Source organism: Xyrauchen texanus, chromosome 38, assembly GCF_025860055.1.
Source record: "Xyrauchen texanus isolate HMW12.3.18 chromosome 38, RBS_HiC_50CHRs, whole genome shotgun sequence".
Taxonomy (NCBI): domain Eukaryota; kingdom Metazoa; phylum Chordata; class Actinopteri; order Cypriniformes; family Catostomidae; genus Xyrauchen; species Xyrauchen texanus.
Window position 1 is genome coordinate 17,802,457 of NC_068313.1, and position 26,737 is coordinate 17,829,193.

At 38.3% G+C, this 26,737-nt stretch overlaps 1 protein-coding gene across 1 annotated transcript in view; it reads left to right on the forward strand.

Moving 5' to 3' along the window:
* LOC127631630 (roundabout homolog 2-like) overlaps positions 1-26,737 on the forward strand; it is an 88,928-nt gene that overhangs the window by 55,691 nt on the left and 6,500 nt on the right. Inside the window, exons 7-25 of the mRNA XM_052109898.1 lie at positions 149-273; positions 1,415-1,586; positions 2,966-3,171; positions 7,322-7,403; positions 7,588-7,756; positions 11,162-11,328; positions 11,408-11,526; positions 12,064-12,280; positions 12,414-12,529; positions 12,616-12,787; positions 14,475-14,690; positions 14,791-14,833; positions 15,302-15,441; positions 15,525-15,779; positions 15,971-16,085; positions 20,583-20,786; positions 25,954-26,108; positions 26,219-26,308; positions 26,420-26,569. Coding sequence (XP_051965858.1) covers positions 149-273; positions 1,415-1,586; positions 2,966-3,171; positions 7,322-7,403; positions 7,588-7,756; positions 11,162-11,328; positions 11,408-11,526; positions 12,064-12,280; positions 12,414-12,529; positions 12,616-12,787; positions 14,475-14,690; positions 14,791-14,833; positions 15,302-15,441; positions 15,525-15,779; positions 15,971-16,085; positions 20,583-20,786; positions 25,954-26,108; positions 26,219-26,308; positions 26,420-26,569 — 2,913 coding nt within the window. The remainder of the gene's footprint in view (positions 1-148; positions 274-1,414; positions 1,587-2,965; positions 3,172-7,321; positions 7,404-7,587; positions 7,757-11,161; positions 11,329-11,407; positions 11,527-12,063; positions 12,281-12,413; positions 12,530-12,615; positions 12,788-14,474; positions 14,691-14,790; positions 14,834-15,301; positions 15,442-15,524; positions 15,780-15,970; positions 16,086-20,582; positions 20,787-25,953; positions 26,109-26,218; positions 26,309-26,419; positions 26,570-26,737) is intronic.

A 26,737-nucleotide genomic window follows, 5' to 3' on the forward strand; every position in this document is an offset into this window, starting at 1 on the left:
ACCTGCTCTGCACTCTTCTCCCCATAATTTTTTGTCCTTTCTCCATTATCTACATAAAAAGTAGCAAAAAGGGCCAAACATAAAATTAAATAATAAAGCATGTTCAAATTGCCTAATTCCTGCTCTGTTCTGGTCTCTTTGGTCTCAGTGCCCCCACAGATTGATATCCATCCGCTGGACCAAGTCGCTGCCCAAGGACACAGGGTAACCTTTCAATGTGGCACCCAGGGAAACCCCCCTCCAGCAGTTTTCTGGCAGAAGGAAGGCAGTCAGGTGAGTTTACATATGCATATACATCTACTTCCTACAAGAACTAACAAACATGTAGTCCTTCCCAGTATAACCCAATATTTCTCTTTATATCATATGTAGGTTAAAAGTTCCTAATTTGAGATCTAAGGCAGATCTCTTGATATAAAGATGTTTTATTTGTGTCTCAAACCATGTTTATCAGTGACTCATTAACAAACCCAAAGCTTGAAAACAAGCCTAGAGCCTCTTGATGTTTATAATTCCACTCGCTGCTGCTGATTAGCCATGTATCACTGATTGCTCTGAATAGATTCAAAAGGGGGAATTCACTGAGAATTAATTGCACCAGCTGATAGCAGCATTTATGTGCATGCGCTGTCTGCATTTTTTTCAGTGGCCAATTCACTAAAGAACTTCAGCAAATCCACTAAAATTCCAAAAGTGCACTCCAATGTAGTTCATTGCCTCAATAAAGATGTAAAGTACACAGTCTTGTACCTTCATCTTTTTGTCAGAATTTAAAATACTTTTTTGCTTCAAATCAAAGTTTGTAACCTTGTGATTCACCTCAGTGCTGGTTGATTTGGTTCTTGGCAAAAATCCTGTCTATACTGGATACGAGCCGCATGTTGTGTTTTGTCAAAGCGGATAGATCCCATTTTAATCAATGAAGCTGTCTACACTGGAATTGCATTTAAAGTCATTGCAGCGCATTGCGTTGTCAATGGATGTGCCTGGTGTAGACATGATGTTAGAATGCTTTTATGAAATCCTTATAGAAAAATGAATTTGAAAAACACTTCCGAACCAAGATGGCTGAAAATGTGGGCGGGCACTGTTGCGATCTATTGCAGTGCATTTACGTTGGATTGCAGGTGTTTAGTATGAGTTATGTTTTCAAAGGCATTATGGGAAATCACCAATGAAAGCTGGGCCTCTTTGAAGGAAATAAAAAAGAGACACGTGAAGGTAAACTGGGGAGGAGCTTTGCATTGTGAATATTAGTAGATAGTACATCAAACTCTTTTATTTCAAAAGAGCAACAAAAATCCTGTTTTCCATAATATGTCCTCTTTAAGTTGTAAAAACACTTCTAGTCCCTCTGAACACTTCAGTTTGTCCACGGTGTGGTGTGAACCGAAGAATCTGTGATTTGTCATAGATGCTGCTTTTCCCTGGCCAACCTCCTTCCCTGTTGGGCCGCTATTCAGTGTCCATGAGCGGAGAGCTGTCCATTTCTAATGTTCACTATGAGGACTCAGGCTACTATGTCTGCCAGGCGATCAGTGTGGCAGGAAGTGTCCACGCCAAGGCTCTGCTGCAAGTGGAATCTGGTGAGTGCCGGGGATTACTGTTTATCCCACACAGCAAATGGTGTCTCTGGAGAAGATTGTGAAGAAAAACCCTAGTATTAACAGACTGCCTGAGTGTACACACACATAATACACACACAGCACTTCATTTTGATGTGTGTCCCTTAAACCAGTTTTGAAGCCAGTTTTTAATTAGTGTTGTTTGTGAAGGCAATCAGCCATATTACTAATGCTCATTCTTAGGGATAGGAAATTTTCTAAGTATTTAAACTTTGATATGTCATTTATCACACAATTTGTGCTACGGACATGATATCTCAAATTGTGTGGCTTGTTAAGGAAACGTGTGCTAGTACTTTTCCAAATGATTGTATTTGTTTTAACTTGGCGCATGATAAAATGGGTGAAAAAATTATCCAAGCCATATTTGGGGACCACAGTATCATAAAAAGTTGGAGGTTGGCTGATTTAACTCGGGCCTGTAAGTAACTAGCAACCACCCAGAACACCTTAGCAATATCATTGCATCAACCCAGAACCTTAGCAATTTTCAACAATTTTCATATCACAGTCCCCTTAGATACTTTGAGACCTTTTGTGTTAATTTTTATTTAAAATTAGTCACTTTCTGATGGTGTGTACTGTATGTCTTTGCTTACATAGATCGATAAGTGGAAAATAATGATATTGAAAAGGTGGACTCAAATAGCATCCACAAAAAAAAACCCATAGCATCCACAAAGCAATGCACTGGGAACCACCCAGTACACCCTTGCAATCAAATAGCAAGCATCTTGCTGACAACCACTTAAAACACCTTAGTACCTGCAAAGCAATGCCCTGGAAACCACCCAAATCACCCTAGCAATGCCCTGGCAATCAGTCACAACACACTAGCAATACGCAAGCAACCACCCAGGACACCCTAGTAAGTACATAGCAATGCACTAGCGTCCTCTCAGAAAACCTTAGAAACCTCAAACTCCCAACTCCCGTAACACCTTCACAATGCCCTGGGAACCACTTGGAACACCCGAAAAACTGCTTTGCAATGTGTTAACAACCACTCAGAACACCATAGCAACCGCATAGCAATGCATTAACAACTACTAAGAATGCTTTGGGAACCACCTATTGAATTGGCAATCACTCACATTTATTCCGAAAATATTCAAATGTTGTAATATAGTATAAAGACGCATATGGAATAAAACCATTTCAGAATATCTCAGTCTTTTTTACTATTGAGTTCTCACAGTTTGATTAAGTCTGACTGCCAGTTGTACTTCCATGGCTGTAAAAGTAAGTCAGGCTACTCTTTGAATACCAGAGGCACTGTTAGACAACTGGACAGATGCAAACACACTCCTTACAAACACACTCTGCTGTTTATCCTCCAGGCCTATCAGATCCCGTGCCTCCAATTATCCGACAGGGCCCTGCCAACCAGACGTTTGCTTTAGGCTCCAGTGCCCTGCTCCAGTGCCATGTGATAGGCAGCCCATTCCCAAGCATCAGGTGGGAGAAGGACGGGCAAAGCATTTTGGCTGATGACAACCACATAAGCCTAATGGAAAACGGCACTTTACACATCAGTGCTTTGAAGGTATTTGACAGATGCTTTGAACAAAGATGTGAATTGTTTGCTTTGATTAGAGCTATCCTTGGACAGAGCTCTCAGACAACATTTCAGACTGAGTGAGACATCCGCAAGCACACCTGAAGTAATGGTCTTTGCTTGAGCGTTTCATATTCCATGACTTACTTGAGGCTGAGTTTTCATCAATGCATGCAAAAAACATTTAGATGTATAATGCTCATAAATCAATAGCCAACAGAAATGATTGCTCGGAGAAGCTCTGAGGAATTATAGTTTAAATTTAATTACAAACAAACTTCTCCAAAGTTTTTTTGATTAAGTGGTAGTGACGCTAATCTGCGATTTCCTTCCAAGATTTAAAGAGTAAGATTAGTTTTAATTGATTGTGCTCATGGGAGACTAACAACCTTTGGTTTGGATTTTAATTAGAAGATCTTGCAAACTCCATTCATCAAATTGATTCAGTAGAAAAAACAGCTCAAACTCTGGGTGAAATACATCAGAAAAAACAGCCAAATCCGTCATGCCATAATATAGTGTTTCACATTGTAGATAAATTAGCCTATCAAATAAACATATAGATAGGAATGAATTATGTAATTTGCTAGCACAACTGTGTGGAGCTCTCCTGATTAATAAATCAGCATATGACCACTCTGTGTAGTTTAATGCCAGTTTAAAGCACAAAAACCAGGAAGTTCTGAAATTGCATTGTGCTGTATTTAAATTAAATCATTGCAATACTTTTTAGTGCAGACATGCCTCCTTAATCCACCTTATTACTACAACCCATCATGCTTTGCACAAAATGTGGGAGGTACTTCCACTATGAAGTAAACACAGTTGTAGTTGCATCATATGTTCAGACATTTTTTTGTTGCGGTGTTGATCATTCATTCATACTACTAGATGTGTGAGCACTGTCTGACGGAGCTTAATTAGGACAATATACAGATAGCCATTCCATCTTTAAAAGAGGTTTGGGAGGACGATTTAATGAAGTGGCCTCAGGATATATGTAGGGCCACGAACCGCACATGTAGTCCCTGAGATTATTATAAAATAGTATTATAAAATTATTACAACACTTTATTTGCACCTTCAATACATGAGAGTATAAACAACTTAATCATTAATTTCCAAAAAGTTTTCAAACAAATTTTTCAAGCAATATTTAATTTCTTAAATATCAAGAATTTTTCTCAGGGTTACAGCACCTGAACAAAATGAGCCTTTTCATAAACATGTCAAAATAAATATCAGATGTTTTTAAAACATCTTTGTTTCCACATCCGTTGACTGCAGAGCGTGCCAGTTTCTCCTATTCATTTTAATAGAAGAGGCCCATCTATACTAAAGTCTCAGTACCAATGTTTATCTCAGCAAAAGAAATACTGACAAAACACTTTAACTGTGTTTTATAGTTTTTATGGTCAACATAAACAACAAAATAGCTGCATGTTGGTTAAACCCAAAGATATATTTAAATAATATTTAAAATATTAATCATAGTTTAAAACAATTGTTTTACTGTTTATTTTTTAAATTAATAACAATAAAATATAATTCTGCATTAATCAAGCCAACATTTCTATTTTCAGGAAGTTCAGATTTTAAGGAGATTTTTATGTCTCTGGACACCACATCACGTTTTTTACTTTAAGCCCCAGAAAAAATATCAATATGACTGTAAGCTCAACAGTTGAAAAATGTTCATCACAGAAGAGGTTTATTCAAGTAAATGGTTTGTGTGAATTGTATTTTTCATGTTCTTTTAATTTAATAGATCAGGACAAAAATGAGCATCACTTAATTGACCTTTAGGACACGTGGCCATAACATGCACCTGTTACCCTCTGTAATTGTTATGATCATGAACGTTATGATCATGAAAACATTTTTCTAGATTGCTCGCCCACTGCAGACATGTATTTTCCTACTCCAATCTACTTCTTGACCATGTTTGAAAGTGCGTGAAACATTTGAAAACTTGTGGTAAGTTTCATGTGAACAGTAGGAAGGACTGTCAACCCATCGCAAACTCCAACACACCTGCCAGTGTTTTCACAGTGGAGAGAGAACTTTGTTGTCAGATTGTATTACTAAAGCATCACCCTGGCAGCATATATCCAAACTGTACAAGTCCAGATCTGATTGGGGGATTTCACCTATAGGAATCTGGCAACCTTACACATGTCGAAATCTAATTCTGACTGGCTAATCACCCTTATTTAAAGTCTGTTATTTATCAAATGTATCATAATATAATATTTTACTTGCATGATTAGTTCTAAGTAAATCATGACAGAACTGACCTAAAGCGGTATTTTGGTATTTCTTGCAACAAAGGTGATGGCATCCCATCACATCCCCTTCAACTCGAGCCTTGCTTGTTTATAGTGCTGATCACTTTTCATTGGATCATCCAAAGCACATCCTAATATCAGATGTAAACGAGGTCTAAATGACCGCTGCCTACATTTGCGAATGCTACAGAACGACTTACGGCAGAAGTTCTTCCCACATCCGTTTCCCTAGTAAAACCACCAGGAATTAGGTGGATATGTAAATTATGTTTGTAATATACAGAAGATTACAAATTATACACAAAACTCTGTGCTCTCTGCCTGTCTCAAATAAAGGGTTAGTTCACCTAAAACTAAAAATTGTCTCATCTTTTACTCACCCTCCTGCCATCCCAGATGTGTGTGACTTTCTTTCTTCTGCTGAACACAAATTAAGATTTTTAGAAAAATATTTCAGCTCTGCAGGTCCATACAATGCAAGTGAATGGGAGCCAAATTTTTGGATGCTCAAAAAAGTACATAAAGGCATCATAAAAGTAATCCATATGACTCCAGATCTATTTAATCTATGAGTGAGAAACTGATTAATTTTAAATGTATTTTTGCTAGAAATTCTTCTCCCTGTCCAGTAGGGGGCAATATGCATGATGAATGTGAATCACCAAAAACACAAGATGAACAATGTGAAAGTGAAAGTAGAGAATGACTGACCAAGGAGGAGAATTTATAGTAGGTCTTAAATATTGATCTGTTTCTCACCCACACCTCTCATATCTCTTCAGAAGACATTTAACCAGTGGATTCTTAGGGATTACTTTTATGTTGGCTTATGTGATTTCAGATCAAAATGTTGACACCCATTCACTTGCATTGTATGGACCTACAGAGCTGAAATATTTTTCTAAAAATCTCAATTTGTGCTCTGCAGAAGAAAGAAAGTCATACACATCCGGCATGGCATGAGGGTGAGTAAATGATGAGAGAATTTAAATTTTTGGGTGAACTGTTCCTTTAACATTGCATCTTTAGCGCCCACGGAGAGGTGGCAATAAACTGAATTTTATTTAAAAGAGATGTTTGTATACATTTTCTTTTGACCATGGCTTAAATAATTCATCAAATAGTGATCAAAGAGCATTAGAACCGGCCATATATCCTCATGTGCGGTGTATTCGAGTGCACTTTCAGCACTGTAAATAGATGATTCAGGTGTCTGGATCACAGTAATGGAGTGATGCTGTACAGCCACATTAGTTTGCTGCGTCATCCACCACCTAGCATGTGTAACTGAACTGCAAAATTGAGAATTGCAGCATGCAAATTGAATTCAGCACAAAATGTTTGTGTGTTTGCAACATTAGCTGATTTGCATTATTCCTTTAGTGAATCGGGTGCTAAAAAAATGCAGACAGGCAGTGCAAATGAACACTATGAACAAGAGCAGTTAATTCACTGTGAAACCTTTTAAGCAATATGAGAGATACAGCTGTGTATTACACAGATTTTATTGGCTTATGATTCAAAAACATTTTAAAAGATTGAATGCCATCTGTGGTACAAGGTCTGTATGTCTTAAATGAGATATTTGACAGACTGTACTGCAGAATGCAGAATACAAAACAGGCATTTTGAATGTCAAAAGTGATTTTGGAGAAGATTTAACAGGCACAACCTCTAACTAACTCAAACAAACTCGACTAACTGATCAGCAGAAACAATGCATTTTCTCTGACCCATTTGGAGAGCAGGGGGAACAAGTGCAGAATTACTTAAGGGACATTGTACGCTTGGAGTTATCTTTCTCATCTTTGAGGCACAGATGGAGATGATTTTGTCCTCTCTGTTGCTAGGAGACAGACTCAGGGACGTATACCTGTGTCGCATCCAGTTCAACTATTGAGACGAGTTGGAGTGGGACCGTGACAGTGAAAGGTAGCGTACAAGTATTCTTTTCTTTTCAGAACTCTTTATGACTCTATGAATAGGGTGACACTTAAAGAAACACGTTGCACTAATGAGTGCGATGTGCAGTCAAATGTCCTTGGTACAGGTATGCACTATGCACCCTTGATAGAATAGTCATGCAGCCGGATTTGACACTGTTTCTTGTGTTTAGCATCTGGAACGTCCTCTCTCCAGAGGGTTTCTCAGTCCCTGCAGCTGCCCGGTCCTCCTCAGAAGCCAGTCGTGACAGATGTGACATCAAGCAGTGTTACTCTCACTTGGCAGCCTAACCCACATGAGGGAGGAGCCGCTGTCACTTCCTACATTATTGAGACTTTCAGGTCTATATGATTATATTACCAATAACACAATGACACAATAACCCATATGACTTTCTTTCTTTCTTACATGGAACGCAAATGTTAATAACCGATAGCCTCAGTTACCATTCACTTTCATCTTTCCATATCATGTTTATTCTTACAATGAAAGGCAATGGTGACTCAAACCCAAAGTATGCTTTGATTTTGACATGTCTGTATACAGGCGAATGTGTGCCTGTCAAAGTATACTTCATTTGACGGTGTGTGCATACACATGTGGTTGCTGTATGCAAGCTACGACTGAACGAGACACCAGACCTATAAAAATGCCTGTAAAGTCCTTCAGACTCAAGTTATACAATTACAGGTATCTCCACTGTTGACGTTTTTACCATCGTCTCCTGTTGTTTACCAGCAATTACATCTTCTAGTGCATCTTCGTGACAACAACAACTCAAATGTGAGCGTTACCAACTTTTAGACCCATTAATTAGTGCAAATAATTCCAGGCACATACACATTCTACCCATTCAAAGACGCACGTTTTGAAAAATCTGGCTGCACGTGTTCAGTGCTCAAGCACTCTGCTAATGACGTGAATTGTGTCACGCGCCCTGTACCGAAGTATACTTTGGGCTTAAGAGTGAACATTTGGATGGCCTGGGTAGATCAGCAATTAAAGACTCTGACTACCACACCTGGAGTCGCAAGATCGAATCTAGGGCTTGCTGAGTGATTCCATTCAGGCTTCCTAAGCAACAAGTTGGCCCAGTTGCTAGGGTGGGTAGAGTCACATTGGATTAACCTCCTTGTGATCACTATAATGTGGTTCTCACTCTTGGTGGGGCACGTGGTGAGTTGTGCATGGATGCCGGGAGAATAGCCTTAAGCCTCCACACACGCTAGGTCTCCGCAGTAAAGCACTTGACAAGCCACGTGATAAGATGTGCAGACTGACGGTCTCAGGAAGCAACTGAGATTCATCCTCCGCCACACGGATTGAGGCGAGTCACTGTGCCACCACGAGAATTCCACAAATTGGAATGCCCCCCAAAAAAGGTGAACATTTGGCCTAACATTTCCTTTTGAGTTCCGTGGAAGAAAGACTACAGTACATGGGTGTGATAATGACAGAATTTTTTAATTTTCTGTTTGAGGTGGGACTACTCTTCTAGGTGTAGGAACTTCTGGTAATACATTACTGAAGGAATTCCTGTTAGTCTATTTTATTGTATTCAGTCCTTTTTATTACAGGGTTTATCAGCTTTACACAGTCATGACACGAGCTGAAATATTAGCCATAACTTTGCACGGACAGGGTTAGATTTGATCACACTGGTTTCATGTTTATGTGTAAAACCTTTAGGTCTTGTTGCTATGGTATACTTTTGAATTTTAATGTTTATTCCAATGCAATTATTTGCTTTATCGACTTCTATTGAAATGCATTACTGTACACTTAATTTTTATTGTTACTAGGGACTGAAGGACGATATTTTCTGTAAAAATCCTCAACGTTACATATGCTATCGATAGAGTTTTGAACTTGCTTTTGTTCATGTGAACTTATTTTAAACCCGGAACTTTCCTGTAATGTTAAAGTACATCAATGCAAAATGTACGCCATACCTCACGTTCGTAATTGCATTCAGTCAGTTCCTATATTTATTTATTTTATCTTAAGTATGCACTGCTGCATATGAAAAAGAAATATTAGTAGAAAAGGGGTTTTGTGCATCCTCTCCAGTGGCCTGATGGGTGAAGCTAGTGTCAGACTTTCTCATTATAGTGCTGGTGGTGGTGCAAACATCATACAGAGTGTCAGAGCGAATAGAAGTGTATGGTAAAGTGAGAATGAAGCCCTGCTCTCTTCCAGGCTCAGCTGTTCCCTGGGGCTGCAGTTAGAATTCAGCAGAACCTGTCCCTCTGGGCCCTGTTGAGGTCAGATGAACAGAAGGCTCTATTATTGTCCCGCCAAGAGAGCAGCAGGGAGGGTGATGCAGGGAGGCTGAGAGTAGAGGCCAAGTTGTTGTTAGCTCTGTTCTGACACCTTGTTAAGGAGGTACTCAGATTTATAGTGCAGCCCGTTATCTTGAGAGGTCATGGTCGCCTGCATAGTCCGAGAAGTCCACTGTGCAGACCTTATGGGCATCCGGTACAGGGCAAGGCCAGATCCATTGTCCTTCACGCTCTGTTCTGTGCTTATTGTTTCTCATTAACAAAGACCGGTGTGTCCTATTAAGCGTGCCAGTTGAGCTGTTTTTAAATAGATATGAGCAGGGATAGTTCACCCAAAAATGAACTTTGAAATCTCTTATCTTCCCTGTTTGACTGACTTTCTTACGTGTAACACAAAAAGATATGCTAGGCAGAATAACCATCTCAGTCACAATTCACTTTCAATATATGAAACAAATGCAGTGAAATGTAATGCTGACTAAGCATTAAATACTACATAAACACCATATTTACATGGTGCTCCAAGGTACTTCAAAGAAACCATGGCATTATCATGGTTACCTGAAGAAGAACTACACTACAAATGATCCTGAAGCGAAACAAACCACCATTATGAGAATTGCAACCAACAAAGCCTGCCAAACGTGCCCATTGTAAAAAGGTGCCTGGGTTTGTTCCTGGCAGGCAGCAGATGCCCTGATCCAATCCCCATCTCTAATCCTAAACACATGGAGCCTTTAAGGCTAATTTGTCATCCAGGAACAACATCAGGCACATTTCTCGCATCGCAGCCAAGCTCGCCCAGTAGCGACCGCCAACTTCCATGATGCACTGTGAATGACACTTTCAATCTGGTCTCTGTTTACTCTCAAACTACTTGCATATTATCATCTGCCACAATACATTTAAAAAAAATATTGTTTCTATGCTTACAATGAACATATTTAAATCCCTTTAAGTTATTCAGAATGCTTCATGGGGGTTGTAGTTTATGCCCTCATGAAAGATGGTAAGTACACAGTCTTTTACTTTTTGTAGAATTTTTAAATACGCTTTTGCTTCAAATCAAAGTTTGAAAACAGGTTGTAATTCACCTCAGAGCTAGTTGGATTGGTTCATGGCTTAGAACTCCGTAACGGTCACTTTTACGGTCAAGATGACCGTAAAAGTGGACTGGCACTGTTGCACTATACTGTATCATGGTACTATTTGATACTTTTTGTAACAACATTATAAAAGATACCAATGTTACATCAATAAGAATGATAATAAGCGAATCTTTCACCAAATAACAGTTCATTAGTATTAGTAGGCTGCAATTTGGTTTATGAATACAGAATTCAACTGATGTGCATATATCGGATAAGCCCCAGCCAATCAAATTTAAGAGCCAGAACTATTTTGTAAATTCCCAATAACATAAGTAGTTTTAAATTTCTGTCAATTTTCTGTGTTAATGTCCAGTCAGTCAGTGGGCAGCTCATGGCACACCGTGGCCGACCTTGTGAAGCAGGAGACGCACAGTGTGTCCGGGCTTTATCCAAATACTGTGTACCTGTTCATCATCCGAGCAGTCAACTCCTATGGTCTGAGTGACCCCAGCCCCATCTCGGAGCCTGTCCGAACACAAGGTGGTAGAATTTCTGATGCAGTGTGATGTGTGAGATGGTTTGTGCACATCTGCGTGACATTGTGTATGTATGTTTTCAGGTGGCCCAGAGGGTCAGGTAAAGGAACAGGGCCAATTGCAGATGGATTTAGAAGGGGTCAAGGTGTATCTGCAGACACCGGAAATATTGAGCCCTACTAGTGTTCAGATCACATGGACTGTGAGTACATGATGTGATTTTCATGTGTAGAGAAGAAAAATATTTCAGTATTCAGTATATTTTTTTTCTTCTATTTTTTATATATATGCGCTGTTTCAATAGTACTAAAGTAATAAAGCTTTATAACTGCACATTATAATATTTTGATGCCCGATTTCACTTGAAACATGTTCATTTTTTATTGGATCTATTATTTGCTGTTGTTTTAATAGGCATAATAGAATTTATAATATCATTGTAATTACTATGATTTAGGATATAAAAATGTATAATCAGCCATCATATTGTTAACTCGCCATACATTTTTTTCATGTATCAGTGTCAGCCAAAATTCCCTTCTTTGTGCATCCCTAGAGTCTGTGATTTATATGTGAACATACAAATCGAAAAGCAGTATTGGCCAAAAAATGAACCTAGAGGACAGTATATGATATAATAACCTAGGGAATTATATATGTTACCATCAGTTATGTACTAAAGACAGCCTGAAGGTATTGAAACTCATGCTTCCATTTGTATGTGTTGATGCTATTTCAGCTTGATCGGCACCCACAGTATATACAAGGTTACAGGCTATATTACAGGCCTGTGGGTAGCGCTTGGATTGTCCAGGACATAAAAGCAGGTCACCTACACACTGCTGTCCTTACAGAGCTTCAGAGAGGTACAGAATATGAGCTCAAAATGAGACCATATTACAGCGAGTTCCATGGCATGGAGAGTGAAATCACAGTGGTTCGCACTCCAGTTGAAGGCAAGACTTATTTTTATGTAATACTGAATTAATTGATTTAGTTTGCATGACTTTAATTCCAAAAATTATCCTCAAACTTCTGCTGTAATGACAATGACTTTGCCATTTGCCCCATCATATTTTATGCTTTTAGTGCTGAGCGGTCCTCCTCAGGGAGTCAGTGTGGTGCAGGTAAGAAATAGTTCAAGCGTGCAAGTGTCCTGGCAGCCTCCTTCCTTAGAACTGGACGAGCTCATACTAGAGTACAGGGTGAGAACAGTGACACCTTCAAACAGAGACAATCTTGTAACAGTGATGAAAATGGTAACAGTGATGTCTGCTTCGGTGTCATACAGGTGTGGTGTTTGGGAAACGAGTCTCAGCAGGTGGTGAACAGGAGCGTGGATGGGGATGTGCTGGGGGTGCTGCTTGATGGGCTATTGCCTGAGTCAACTTATTGGGTGCAGGTTGCAGCAGTGACGGCTGCTGGGGTGGGCGTTCATAGCCTGCCTGTGTTCATCTTCCTGAGTGAGTATTGATGGGTGCTTCTGAAAAAGCAAGCTTCAGCTAGTAGCTTTGTTTTAGAACATAGTATTTGGTCCAAAACAATTAATTAGCTGGTAGACTATTTTTGACCAGCAACAAACCAGCTACTAGCTGGCTTTAGATGGCCAAGCTATTTTTTGGAATAAGGTACATCAACTGGTCAGCCAGCTTGGTCCAGCTAATGACCAACTTGAGCCAGCTAACAATCTGCTTAGTCCTGCTAACAATTATTTTGAACCAGGTAATTTTCCAGGTTGGTTCAGCTAATGACCAACTTGATCCAACAAACAACCTGCTAACAACCAGCTTTAACCAACTAATGACCAGCTTGGTTCAGCTAACAACCAGCTTGGTCCTGCTAACAATCAGCTTAAACCAGCTAATTACCAGGTTGGTCCAAATAATGACCAGCTAATTAATAACTTGGTCCAGCTAACAACCAGCTTGGTATAGTTAATGATCAGCTTAGTCCAGCTGACAACCAGCTAATGACCAGCTTTGATCAGCTAATGACCACTTGTTCCAGCTAACAATTAGCTTGAAACAGTTTATGGCAAGCTTGGTCCAATTAGCAACCAGCTTTAACCAGCTAATGACCAGCTTGTTCCAACAAATGACCCCATGGTCCAGCTAACAACCAGCTGGACCCATTTAATTACCAGCTTTGACCAACTAATGACCAGCTTGGTTCAACTAATGACCAACTTGGTCCAGCTAATGATTTGCTTGGTCCAGCTTACAACCAGCTAATGATCAGCTTGGACCAGCTTCAACCAGCTAATGACCAATTGTTCCAGCTAACAATTAGCTTTAACCAGCTAATGGTCAGCTTGATCCAGCTAACAACCAGCTTGATTAAGCTAATGATCAGCTTGGACCAGCTAATGACCAGCTTCGACCAGCTATTGACTGCTTGTTCCAGCTAACAATCAGATTGAACCAGCTAATGACCAACTTGGTCCAACTAACAACCGGCTTTGACTAGTTAACATCCAGCCTGGGCTAGCAAATATCCTGCTTGGACCAGCGAAAAATCAGTCTGAACTAGCTAATGAGCCGCTTTGTACCAGCTAATGACCAGATAACTACCAGCTTAGACCAGCTTTGAATAGATAACAACCAGCTTTGATCAGCTAATGGAACTTGTAATCACCATCTTGGTCCAGCTAAAAACCAGCATGAATTAATGACCAGATATTGACCAGCATGTACCAGCTAATGACCACTCGGTGCAGATGACGACTAGCTTGGTCCAGCTACTGACCACTTGGTCCAGCTAACAACCAGCTTGGACCAGCTAAGGACCATTTAATGACCAGATAACAACCAACGTGAGCCAGCTAAAAACCAGCAACCCTGTTTCAAAACACAGCTTCCATCTTAAGTTGGATTTTCCAGCAGGGACACCACACACCTGTGAGGGTGACATTTATCCTACCTGACAGATTCTTATCTCAGATTTTAGTCATATACAAGAAAAGTGAATGTTGAGGATTTTCATACTGTGTGTGTCAGTTGACGATAGATTCAGAGGGAAATATATTTTGATAAAATGTTTCCTCTATAAGACAAGAGGCATTTTGCTTTCTCTGCCTCTCCTCTGCTCCACTTTAAGAAACTCTTTCTTTGACTTCTTTTATTTCTGTCTTCTATATTTTTCTGATAAAAGTACCAATAGATCACTCCTCCTTGTCAGTGTTGAAGGATGACAGTGTTAGCCTATCAGAGCAGATATCAGGGGTGGTCCGTCAGCCAGCCTTCATCGCTGGGATTGGTGTTTCCTTCTGGATGGTTCTAATGGGCTTCAGTACCTGGATCTACTGCAGACACAGGAGGAGGAAAGAACTTGGCCATTATACTACCTCTTTTGCGTACACACCAGCAGGTAATGCAGCAGCTAGCCCAAAATCACGTATTTGTTTTACCAAATAAAGAACATGTTTTCAAGAACTTTTATGATTTATAATTATTCCCTCTTTTCTTAGTTGCGCTCTCTCATGGTGATGGATCTGATCTTATCAATGGAAGGTTTGTATCATGGGATTTGTTAAAATTTACCCACAGTTAATATTGTGTAAACGTGTTTTAATTAATTGTCATTTGATTGAAATCATTTAAAGGGATAATATCAAATATATAATGGTAATTTTCTTGATCTTTTGGGATAAAATCTCAGTACTGTGAAAACATACTGTAACTCTCAGAACTCCAAACTTTCATGGCAGTCCAAAAGTTTATTGCAACTAAATTCTGGGTTTAAAATCCTTGGATTTATGACAAAAACCTAACATTGTTGTCATTAACTCACGACTGTCCACAATTATTTGGCGTTAAGACTATACTGAATTCCTAAACACCAGAAGAGCAATAAAAGTTAAAATGTGAAGAAGTCCATTAAACCTTACGCTGTTCTTGAATATACAGTACAAAAAAACTAAAAATACAAAACTCCCTTTAAAAATATCAGCCATAGATCATTTAAAGTTTCCTTTACAGGCCATGTTTGCTTGAGTCACACTTGGGTAACTACCCTTGGCTGGCTGATTCCTGGCCCACCAGCAACTTTTCTCATAGTGGAAAAGACTCTGTCAACTGCTGTGCAGGCAGACTTGACTCTACAGCTCAATACTACAACAGTAAGATCTCCGTCATTGTCTTAGATCCTTTTTGGTAATGTCATTCTCATACAAATTCTATAACTCAGTAATCTATTTTCCAGCTTCAGGATTAAGTAATTATCTGAACCACAAAGTGAAGTACAGCCCAACCTCTAATGAGGGCGATATATACTGCACCATCAACCCATCGGAGGCAGACAGGCATGACCTGTGCAGTCTGTACTCTCAGGGCCCAGACCCATACACCAGCATGCCAGTCCTCTCCAGCCTGGACCAGGACATGGACCAGTGGAGCCTTCAGTCCAGCCAAAGTGGAGCAGAATATGCAAAACTTCAGTACCCAAGAGGAGGAAATGGTAAGAGGAATTTTAATAGCAGTACATCAATAATTATTTCGATCATATGGGTTAAAGAAGGAAATATGTTGAAAGATAGGATCAACATATCAACAAGTGCTGCAGCAAATGGATATGTCAATTTAATGCTAATGGTCTTGAAGTCAGCTTTGCCGAATGCTACTGTAATGGTGTTTCATGCTGCATTACAGCCAAACTAAAAGAGCAGAAGTCTCTGGGGCAAGCCTCCTCACCTACATGGTCCAATGTGCTGTCCTTACCTCCATCAAAAAACATGGACCTTCAAAAAAAAGAGAAAAGACAGAGGTATGAACCATCTCCATACCACGTGGAAAAACATAATTAAATGCAATGGGATTGGGATGCAATGCAAATTTGCTGCTCTTCTGCTATAGTTTTTTAAACTGGGAATATCAAAGAATGTGTTCAAACCAGTATGTTTCAATGCAATGCTTCAAGTAGTCCTCACTTTGGGAAAAGGTTATAACATTGTACAGTGATGGAATCAGATGTTCATATCATGGTACTTAGAAATACTAAATGGTCTATTCATTGAATTCTCTAGAATGCCATTAGCATTATGTTTGTCTGGAACAGGGAATAAAACTGAAATGATTTTCATTCAGTCTGAGCAGAAACAGTATTTTTCGTTCAATCTGGTCCCAGCGTTCCGGTCCGTGTACGTTTTGTCCATTTAATTTCCTTTTTTGGAAAGGAATAACGAGAAAGGAAAAGACAGATCATTCTTTCATTCAGTTTAACAAATGGAAAATGAGAATTTGGCTTGATTTCTCCATTTTTGTTTATTTTTAAAAAATAGTTTTTTGGCTTGAATATTTCATTTGCACATGTGGCGGCACTGAAACACCGTTTTCATCTGATTGGTCAAACTGCCCTGTTTTCTGTATGGCCTTAATTCTGTCAGGCAGAATAAGAGTCGCTATGGCTCTGCCAATGTGTTTACACTTTAATAAATGAATGTGAACTATGTATGCTATTGGAAGCCGAAATATATCGCTGGGCTCATAATAATTGCTGTTGCGACTTGTGAAGCTTTGCCTCTAATGTACGACGTGTGAGAGATCTCAATCCCAGACTAAATGCTTACAAGGAGATTGCCGTATTATTTATTATTTTTATATTTAGTAACATTGCATGATTTTGTAGTAGGCCCTACCTGTGTTTCCATGTCACATTGATAAGTGCAATGAAGATAGTTATTGGATAAACGTGTAAACTGAATAATGTTTGGGTATTAGCCTAATGTAAGAGCAACAAGTGGAGTGGATGTAAAAATCTAATAAGCTTAACCATGATAAAATGTCCGTAACATTTCACACTTTTCTTGAGTGAACATTTAATGAGCTCAATAGGTGTTAATAATAATTGTATATATCATTTTGAATAAATAATTGTGAAGATATATTCTTGAAGATTGAGGATTGTAAGCGTGTGTGCTCATTTCACACAATGCCTCTTATCAGGGTTAGGAAAAGAAAGAGAGGAGTTCCAGCTGATGTGTTAGAACTGATGCATATGCAAGCATAAAAATATTTGATAGGAACAAAGCAAGCAGGTTTTTGACATGCATTTTGTTGGTAGACAGATTAAGGTATTTCATTTGGAAAGAAAATAATGCTGGGTTTAGTCTGGCAGTATTTGTATTTTGTGTTCTAAGGCATGAACTGACATGACTACATTTGGAAAGAAATAAAAAAAAATACTAATAATTAATGAATAAAAATGAATAATTTAATCAGTGAACGTAACCTTGATACCTGACAAAAATTAGCAGGGTTGAGGAGTAATAGAATAGGCCTTAAATTCACAATACGAAATATGAATAGGAACTGTTCTGTTACAGTTGGTCTATTATCCAATGTAAATCATTGGTTATAAAAAATATTTGATAACTAAAGAGTTTACATTAAATTATAAATAGAATTATGTCAACAACAAAAAATAGCAATATGAATTTAGTGTTAAAGATATAATCCAAACTAATTTGATCACACTGCTTTAAGTAATCTAACCAAATACATTACAAATTACACTTCACAGATTCTATTCTGTCATCTGTGGAATACAATTTAAAACAAATCCTTTTAACCCTGCAAAATAGTAAAAAGGCAGCATGCTTTTGTTTTTTGTTTATTTATTTTTTTAAGATACTTAATTGTATGAAATATGTTACTCTGAGGCTTGTTCTTTTCTTTCAAGGTATTGATTATTCCCACAGCTTAATGCATTCAGTTTGTCCAGCACAGTTTTGGTTTGGATTTTCTAGAACTATAAAAGCATTCTATAGTGACTAGCTTGGCAGTTTCTTCATTTGTCATGATCTCAATATTTTAAGATGTAGACCTACTAGGTATTGATAAATCACATTAAATTAAAGTGAAAGGCTAATGTGCCAAGGAACTCAAAACTCCATGAGATGTTGGTTAATGGAGAAAAATAACCTTGGGAGAAACAAGGCTCACTGTTGGAGCCAATTCCCCTCTGGCTAAACAGCATGAATAGTAATGCCAATTTTAGTTATTTGTGTGCAGTGCAAGTCGTGGTTTTAAATTTGAAAAGGTTATGTCAAGGTCCAGTGTTATAAATAAAACATTTATATTTTGTATGAACTGTAAGATTAATGACTGTCTTTTGAAGTCCATCCTGGATTAACTGAAGGACTTCACATAGATGCATTGTCCTTTGTTAGTTGGCTGATGAAGACTTTTGTTGGCAATTAATTGATAGTCTATGTATTCCATTTCAAGAGTGTAGTCCATCAATAGACAAAAGTGATGCAGGCAGAAATAAATGACGAGGTGCATTGCAGTTCAACCTGCAGGTCATTAAATAGATCTTGTCTTTAGTCTTGATTTAAACTGAGTGAGAGTGTCTGCATCCCAAACAGTGTTAGGGAGACTATTCCATAGTTGAGGAGCCAAACATGAAAAGGATCCTCCTCCTTTTGTGGATTTTAATATTCTGGGAATTATTAACAAGCCAGAATTTTGCAATCATAATGAACATGATGGAATATAGCGTGGTAGAAGGTCACTTAAGTACTGTGGAGACCATTCAAAGCTTTGTAGGTAGTTAACAGAATTTTAAAATTAACATGAAATTTAACAGGTAGCCAATGTAACGATGATAAAATTGGGCTAATATGCTCATATTTCTTAGTTTTAGTCGGCACTCTAGCAGCTGCATTTTGAACCAATTGAAGATTATTTATTGACCTTGCTGAACATCCCAGTAATGCATTACAATAATCTAGTCTTGGGGTCATGAACGCATTAATTACTTTTCGGCATCAGCAACAGAGAGCATGTGTTGTAATTTAGCAATATTTCTGTGGTGGAAGAATGCTGTTCTACAAACATAGGAAATGTGATTTTCAAAGGACAGATTGGTATCAAATATAACACCTTAGTTCTTCGCTGTAGAAGATGATGTAACAGTACATCCATCAAGAGTCAAATAATATTTTAGCGGCTTATTTTTTGTGGTTTTTGGTCCAATCATTAGTAACTCTGTTTTGTCAGAATTGAGTCGAAGGAAATTTCTGGCCATCCAAACTTTTATTTTGTTGATACACTGATATTTTGGAGAATTGTGAATTTTCATTGGGTTTAGAAGAAATATAAAGTTAGGTATCGTTGTCATAACAGTGGAAACTTCTTCCATGATTCCTGATAATATCTCCCAGGGGAAGCATGTGTAAGGAGAAAAGCAGAGGTCCTAAAACTGATCCCTGTGGCTCTCCATACTTTTGTTTGATTTGACAATCCCTCATTTACACATCTATAGTGGTAGCAGTCTGATAAATAGAACCTGAACCATGCTAAATGCAAGTCCACTAATGCCAACATAATGCTCCAGCCTATTCAAGAGAATGTCGTGATCTATCGTGTCGAAGGCAGCACTAAGATCTAAAAGTACTAGAAGAGAAATGTAGCCGTGACCTGATGATAAGAGCAAGTCATAACTAGTAGTAACTAACCCAATATCGAACATGGGCAACAGGGTAAATATTTGCCAAAGCAATAAATTAAGTTCTTATCTAATCTAATTTGATGTTACAGCTCAAAGTGACCGGGGCTAATGCTGTTAGCGCTTAGAGCCCAGCCTTCCTGGCTGTTTGAGAGGGGCCGAGAGCCAGGTCACCAGATGCTGCTTCTCAGAATAAGCCTGTAAGAATAGCCATGGGTCTGAATCGAGCAGAACTGCAGATATCAACCTTTGTTTTCATCTCGCAGCACATTTTTATCATCCCCCTCCATGGATGAAACTGCTTTGATAAGCCTTTTTGCAATACTGTCTTTTGTAACCACATCGCATTCACCTTTTCTTTTTTTTGTTTCTCAAAGGGCCGCAATCTGTTTTTTATTTACCACAATCTTTTATCATAAAATAAAATCTGTGTTAGATGCATCAGGGATCCAGAATCTTTTGATGGGTGTTCTTTTTGTATGGCTGTTATGAATGTTTTCTACTTTATTTTACCCTTGTCTTGATTTAAACAATTTTTTCTAGTTTGTGCTTTTGTACTGTAGCCTATTGAGATTTTAAAAGGAATAGTTACTCCAAAAATTGTAATTCTTTCTATGAAAGTGAGATGCAGTGAAAAGCCAACATGTCTCCTTTTGTGTTCCACTGAAAAGAGAAAGTTATACAGGTTTGGAACAACATGAGTGTGCGTAAACGATGACAGAATTTACATTTTTGAGTGAACTGTCAGATTAAAAGTAACTAACATCCTAAATATAAATACTAGATTTTGTTATGCTGTTTACATCCCTGTAGCACTGAGAAGGATGAAGAGTGGCTGCCTGAGCGGACGTATCTGATCGAGGGTCTGGAAGATGCAGCCACACTGCCGTTAAGAAGAGAGGAAACCAACAGAGCAACTACTTACAGCCTGCAGTCCACCGCAACTCTTACACCCTCCCCCAGCGAAGAGCAATACCCCACTAACCCACACCTGCAGCATCCAGACCTGCTGCCACGGTACACACAAACACATATACACACAGTGATCGACATTAACAGTGTTGCCAACTATTTTCAATGGAAAATAGCTAAAAGTCTGCTCGAAGAGTAGCTAAACGTCGCCAGATGACGTCATGCGTCATTAGCATATTAATGACGTCATCGCGTCGTATTTGCATTCTGCCTAATTTGTCGGTACTGTAGCCTACTTCAGTTTATAATAACGGTTATCTCCCCTAAACCGTGCTCATACTGTTTTTATATAAGTATATAGCCGAAAAACGGTCAGATTAAATGTTTTGAATTAAAACAAAGGAGAAGGCAGCTGATATGTGATCACTGATTGGTTCCTGCTAACACAGCGTGCACATGCGCAGCTCATTCATGTCTATGTCCGCTGGCGTGCAGTCAACGGAATGTGCTGCTCCTCTCAGCCGCTCACTGAACAGAGCAGACGCAGCGGGGAAGTAAGACCTCACGCTTGCAGTACTGGCGATATTTGGAATTTGGAAAGTTGCTAAGGTTTGTCCAAAAAGTCGCTAGATTTGTCGCTAGTCGCGTTTTTGAAAAAATGTCGCTAAAGGGGTCTGAAAAGTCGCTAAAAATAGCGACAAAGTCGCTAAGTTGGCAACAATGGACATTAAGCTTTTTTCATGGTGTTGTCTAAAACTCACCGTTTATTTGTCTTAAACTTAATTAAAATGTCTAAAGTATTTTTTAACAACACACCTTCAATTAGAGGTAGGCCGATATATCAGTTTTACCAATTAATCAGTTGCTTTTTGGAACTATTGTTATTGGCAAAATCTATGCCAATAGTTTTTTTTTATTATTATTCCATCTTGTTCCTCTGGTGCCTGGGCTGGAGGATTCTACAATTAGAACGGCTTGGTTCTACATTAGGGGTGCAATGGGGTAAAAGGCTCCATTGATTTTATTTTCTCCCAAAACACTAAATAGCATCAAAGACTTCCACAGTACTTTCCTAAACACCTGTTTGTCACTATGTACCGTAAACATTTTCCTGATTCATGAGATCCTTGTTTGTGGTGTTTAAAGGTTGATTTTAAGGCAATTGAACCTAATTTTTATATATTTTTAAAACGTTGCACATTTATGTAGTTAATGAAAATCCCTGAAATTAATTTAAAAAAAAAATGTAGACAAAATACTTATTTATCATTTTAAGTTTTGTTTAAGGTCATTAAATCAAAAAATGTTCAATAACTGCCCAATAAATGAAAGGATAGTTTGGGGGTAAAAAGCCCCCTTGTTGCAGGGACTAAAGGCCCCTATTAAACACAATGTGTTTTTTTTTAAAGTGGGGCGAATAGATTTGTTATGAAAAATGTTCAGTGTGGGCTCACATTGACTCATCCAATCATTATATAGATGAATACATGTATATAATACTTGAGATGTAATTAAATGTCAAATGTGTTTGAAATTAACAGAAAACATGATATTAATTTGTTACTCAAAAAAAGCATCTTGCTGTCTCATAAGTATTTGCCTAAGTTGACAAATTGTGCTTTATAACTATTACCCCAGTATCTACAAAACATCATTTTAAACCCCCCAGGGGGCTTTTACCCCAAGTGAGCAAAAGGCTCCCTCACCACCTATTTTTAAAAACTGAATTTGGTCAAATTATACAAACACTACCGGTCAAATGTTTGGGGTCACTTACTCATTCTTTATTATTATTATTTTTCACATTTTAGAATAAGAGTAAAGTCATCAAAACTATGGAAGAACAGAAATGGAACTATGGGAATTATGTTGTGACTAAAAAAATCCAAAATAAATCAAAACTATTTAATATTTTAGCATCTTCAATGTAACCAGCCTATGCATAGAATTTGCAGACATGTACTCTTGACATTTTCTTAACCAACTTCTTAAGGTATTACCCTGGGATGTTTTTTAAACAGTAATGAAGGAGTTTCCATCTATGTTGGGAACATATTGGCTTCTTTTCTTTATTAATCATACACCTTCTGATCAAAAGATTTTCAGTCAAGTGACCCTAAACTTTTGAACAGCATGGACATATTCATAGAGTATATATATATATATCTATATATATATATATATATATATATATATATATATATATATATACAGTATATACACTCACCTAAAGGATTATTAGGAACACCTGTTCAATTTCTCAATTATCTAATCAACCAATCACATGGCAGTTGCTTCAATGCATTTAGGGGTATGGGCCTGGTCAAGACAATCTCCTGTACTCCAAACTGAATGTCAGAATGGGAAAGAAAGGTGATTTAAGCAATTTTGAGCGTGGCATGGTTGTTGGTGCCAGACGGGCCGGTCTGAGTATTTCATAATCTGCTCAGTTACTGGGATTTTCACGCACAACCATTTCTAGGGTTTACAAAGAATGGTGTGAAAAGGGAAAAACATCCAGTATCGCGGCAGTCCTGTGGTGAAAATGCCTTGTTGATGCTAGAGGTCAGAGGAGAATGGGCCGACTGATTCAAGCTGATAGAAGAGCAACTTTGCCTGAAATAACCACTCGTTACAACTGAGGTATGCAGCAAAGCAATTGTGAAGCCACAACAGGCACAACCTTGAGGCGGATGGGCTACAACAGCAGAAGACCCCACCGGGTACCACTCATCTCCACTACAAATAGGAAAAAGAGGCTACAATTTGCAAGAGCTCAACAAAATTGGACAGTTGAAGACTGGAAAAATGTTGCCTGGTCTGATGAGTCTCGATTTCTGTGGAGACATTCAGATGGTAGAGTCAGAATTTGGCGTAAACAGAATGAGAACATGGATCCATCATGCCTTGTTACCACTGTGCAGGCTGGTGGTGGTGGTGAGTGGTACCCGGTGGGGTCTTCTGCTGTTGTAGCCCATCCGCTTCTAGGTTGTGCGTGTTGTGGCTTCACAAATGCTTTGCTGCATACCTCGGTTGTAACGAGTGGTTATTTCAGGCAAAGTTGCTCTTCTATCAGCTTGAATCAGTCGGCCCATTCTTCTCTGACCTCTAGCATCAACAAGGCATTTTCGCCCACAGGACTGCCGCATACTGGATGTTTTTCCCTTTTCACACCATTCTTTGTAAACCCTAGAAATGGTTGTGTGTGAAAATCTCAGTAACTGAGCAGATTGTGAAATACTCAGACCGGCCCGTCTGGCACCAACAACCATGCCACGCTCAACATTGCTTAAATCACCTTTCTTTCCCATCCTGACATTCAGTTTGGAGTTCAGGAGATTGTCTTGACCAGGACCACACCCCTAAATGCATTGAAGCAACTGCCATGTGATTGGTTGATTAGATAATTGCATTAATGAGAAATTGAACATGTGTTCCTAATAATCCTTTAGGTGAGTGTAACTATATATACATTATCTCGACTCTACACCCCTCAAATGTTTTGTTTAAACGTTAATGGCTGTGTGTTGAGTTATTTTGAGGGGACAGCAAATTTATACTGTTATACAAGCTGTACACTCACTATTTTACATTGTAGCAAAGTGTCATTTCTTCAGTGTTGTCACATGAAAAGGTATAATCAAATATTTACAAAAACGTGAGGGGTGTTCTCACTTTTGTGAGATACTGTATATATATATATATATATATATATATATATATATATATATGCAACAGATAGCATGGCCCCCACAGACCCCATACTGAACATTGTGTCAGTCTGGGATAAAATTAAGATACAGAAGCAATTAAGACAGCCTAAATAGATTCGCCACAGAAGAACTGTGGCGAATTAACTACAGTAGCTCTTAACACATACGCACTGCTCTTACACTTTAGTTTAGAATGGCATGAACACAAGCGGAGTGATAAACACACAGTGAAGCATCGGAGTGCTGATGGTGTCAGATCATCAGTACTCATGGAACATCTCTCGTCCAATCAGATTCGAGGACCGTAAATAACTGGTGTGTGTGTGTGTGTGTGTGTGCATGCGTGTGTGTGTGTGTGTGTGTGAAAAGCTTTATTTGGTTTACACTTAATATAGAGTAATGTGGCTAAGTATCAATTATTTCAAAATAAGATTCCCCAGTGTCCTTCAGGCTTGTTTATCATTAAAAGTCCCATGTTATACACCAAATCCTAATTTTTATTAGGTTATTATTGAAATTTTGGTTCTGGTATGTCTGTGCCTGTCATAGTAAAAATATATTTTTTAACATTCTTAAATTGATTTTAAAAACTATCAGCCAATTAATTGGTAAATGGCCTTTCCCTCCATCTTAGTTCGTGTATCGGCCAAATTCGCTATCTGTCTACCTCTACCTTCAATGCAGTAAAAGTTTTAGCAAAATAATGAAACAAGGCATCAAAAACATTAAGTCATTTCAGTGATCAAGAAATGTATACAGGGACCAATCTGTTTTTTCAGTCAAGGGCAGATGGAGGAAGTGTTTAGGAAAACAGACATGAGACTGTTTGGTGACACTAATGGCACAGACATTATACTCGTCACTTTTAAAAGAACCAAACAATGGACCATAAAGTGAACCGAGTGAAAAATAATGCAGTTCTCTTTGAATTTACATTGTCCCTGCCCTTGAAACTAGACCATGGTCCATTTTAGTCGTGATAGGGTGTTATTCCACTTTCTATTCACACTGTTGTTTTTGTAACCCAGCACATTTCAATATTATATCATTGTAATATTGATTATTTTCATATTTATCAATATTATTACTACAATGCAAGAATTGCAGAAAAAATGCATTTTAAAAATATATTAAGAAATAAATTATGAAGCTTTGTTCGCTGATGTGACTCATGTAATGTCATGTTAAATCATATATTTTTTTTTTACTTAAAACAAGAATAAAACCACTTAATTTAGATGTAACCAAATGAAGCAGATTTTATTAATTTAAGCTACCTGCATAAATACTTTTTAGAGTATTATTATTATTATTATTAAATTGAAAACCAGAATAATTTTGTACAGTAATAATATATTTTTGTCCTGATTTTTTCACTTTCACACATTGTGGCATTGCATGGCTATCTAAGGAAACCTTTGCTGTAATTGAATGCAGCTGAAGGAAAACTCTAGTGAAGTGACCTCAAATTAATTAAGTGTTTATGTTGAGCCAGGCACAAACTACACTGTTGTTTTATTGCTCACTTAAGTGTTGATTGTTTTTTGTTTGTTCAACAGGAAGATACAGTGTGCACACAATGCACAGTTCTCTCTCTCTGACCCGCAGCCGTTAACGAAGACAGAGTCTCATAATGGCACTGTTCCCCACTACAGCAGCCCTTGGAGAGACATTGCTGAAATGGAGTGCCTATTCTCCAACAATAAAGGCAAAAGTAGGCTCTTCATCTCTGCAAAAATAACTGCTTTTATTATGTTGCCAATGATTATATATGCATACTATGTATATGTAATCTTCTTTTTGCCTGCACTTATATGTTATTAGGAGAGTTCATGTCATTCCAATCATCAATTCAAAAGCCCAGACCTAAAAAGAAATCACCGAAAGATGGCCTTACTAGACGAGAAGTGACGAGTAAGAAACCTCAAAGTTATTACATTATTGAGCAAACAACTAAAGCAGTTGTTCCCATGCAATAATGGAGAATTTAAGTGATCTATCACATTTTTGGTTTCTGTGTCTCAGACCTGCCTCCTCCCCCTGAATCCCCTCCTGTCACAGAAGACCCTCTGAAGCACCTGACAGGAATCTTGGAAAACAATGGCAGCTGTACGCCCACACAGCGCAGTGAGAGGAGATCAGACCGCGGAACAGCAGCACAGTGGAGCACAGAAGGTCAGAAAACAAAACACTTGTGTTTTCTTGACAAAGCCAATATACACTTATTGTACAATTTTTTATCTCAATAAACACAAATCATGGAAAACCCATTTATGAAATGTTCAGATTGATCTGTCTGTCTGTACAATGTAAAGCTGCTTTGAAACTATCTGTATTGTAATA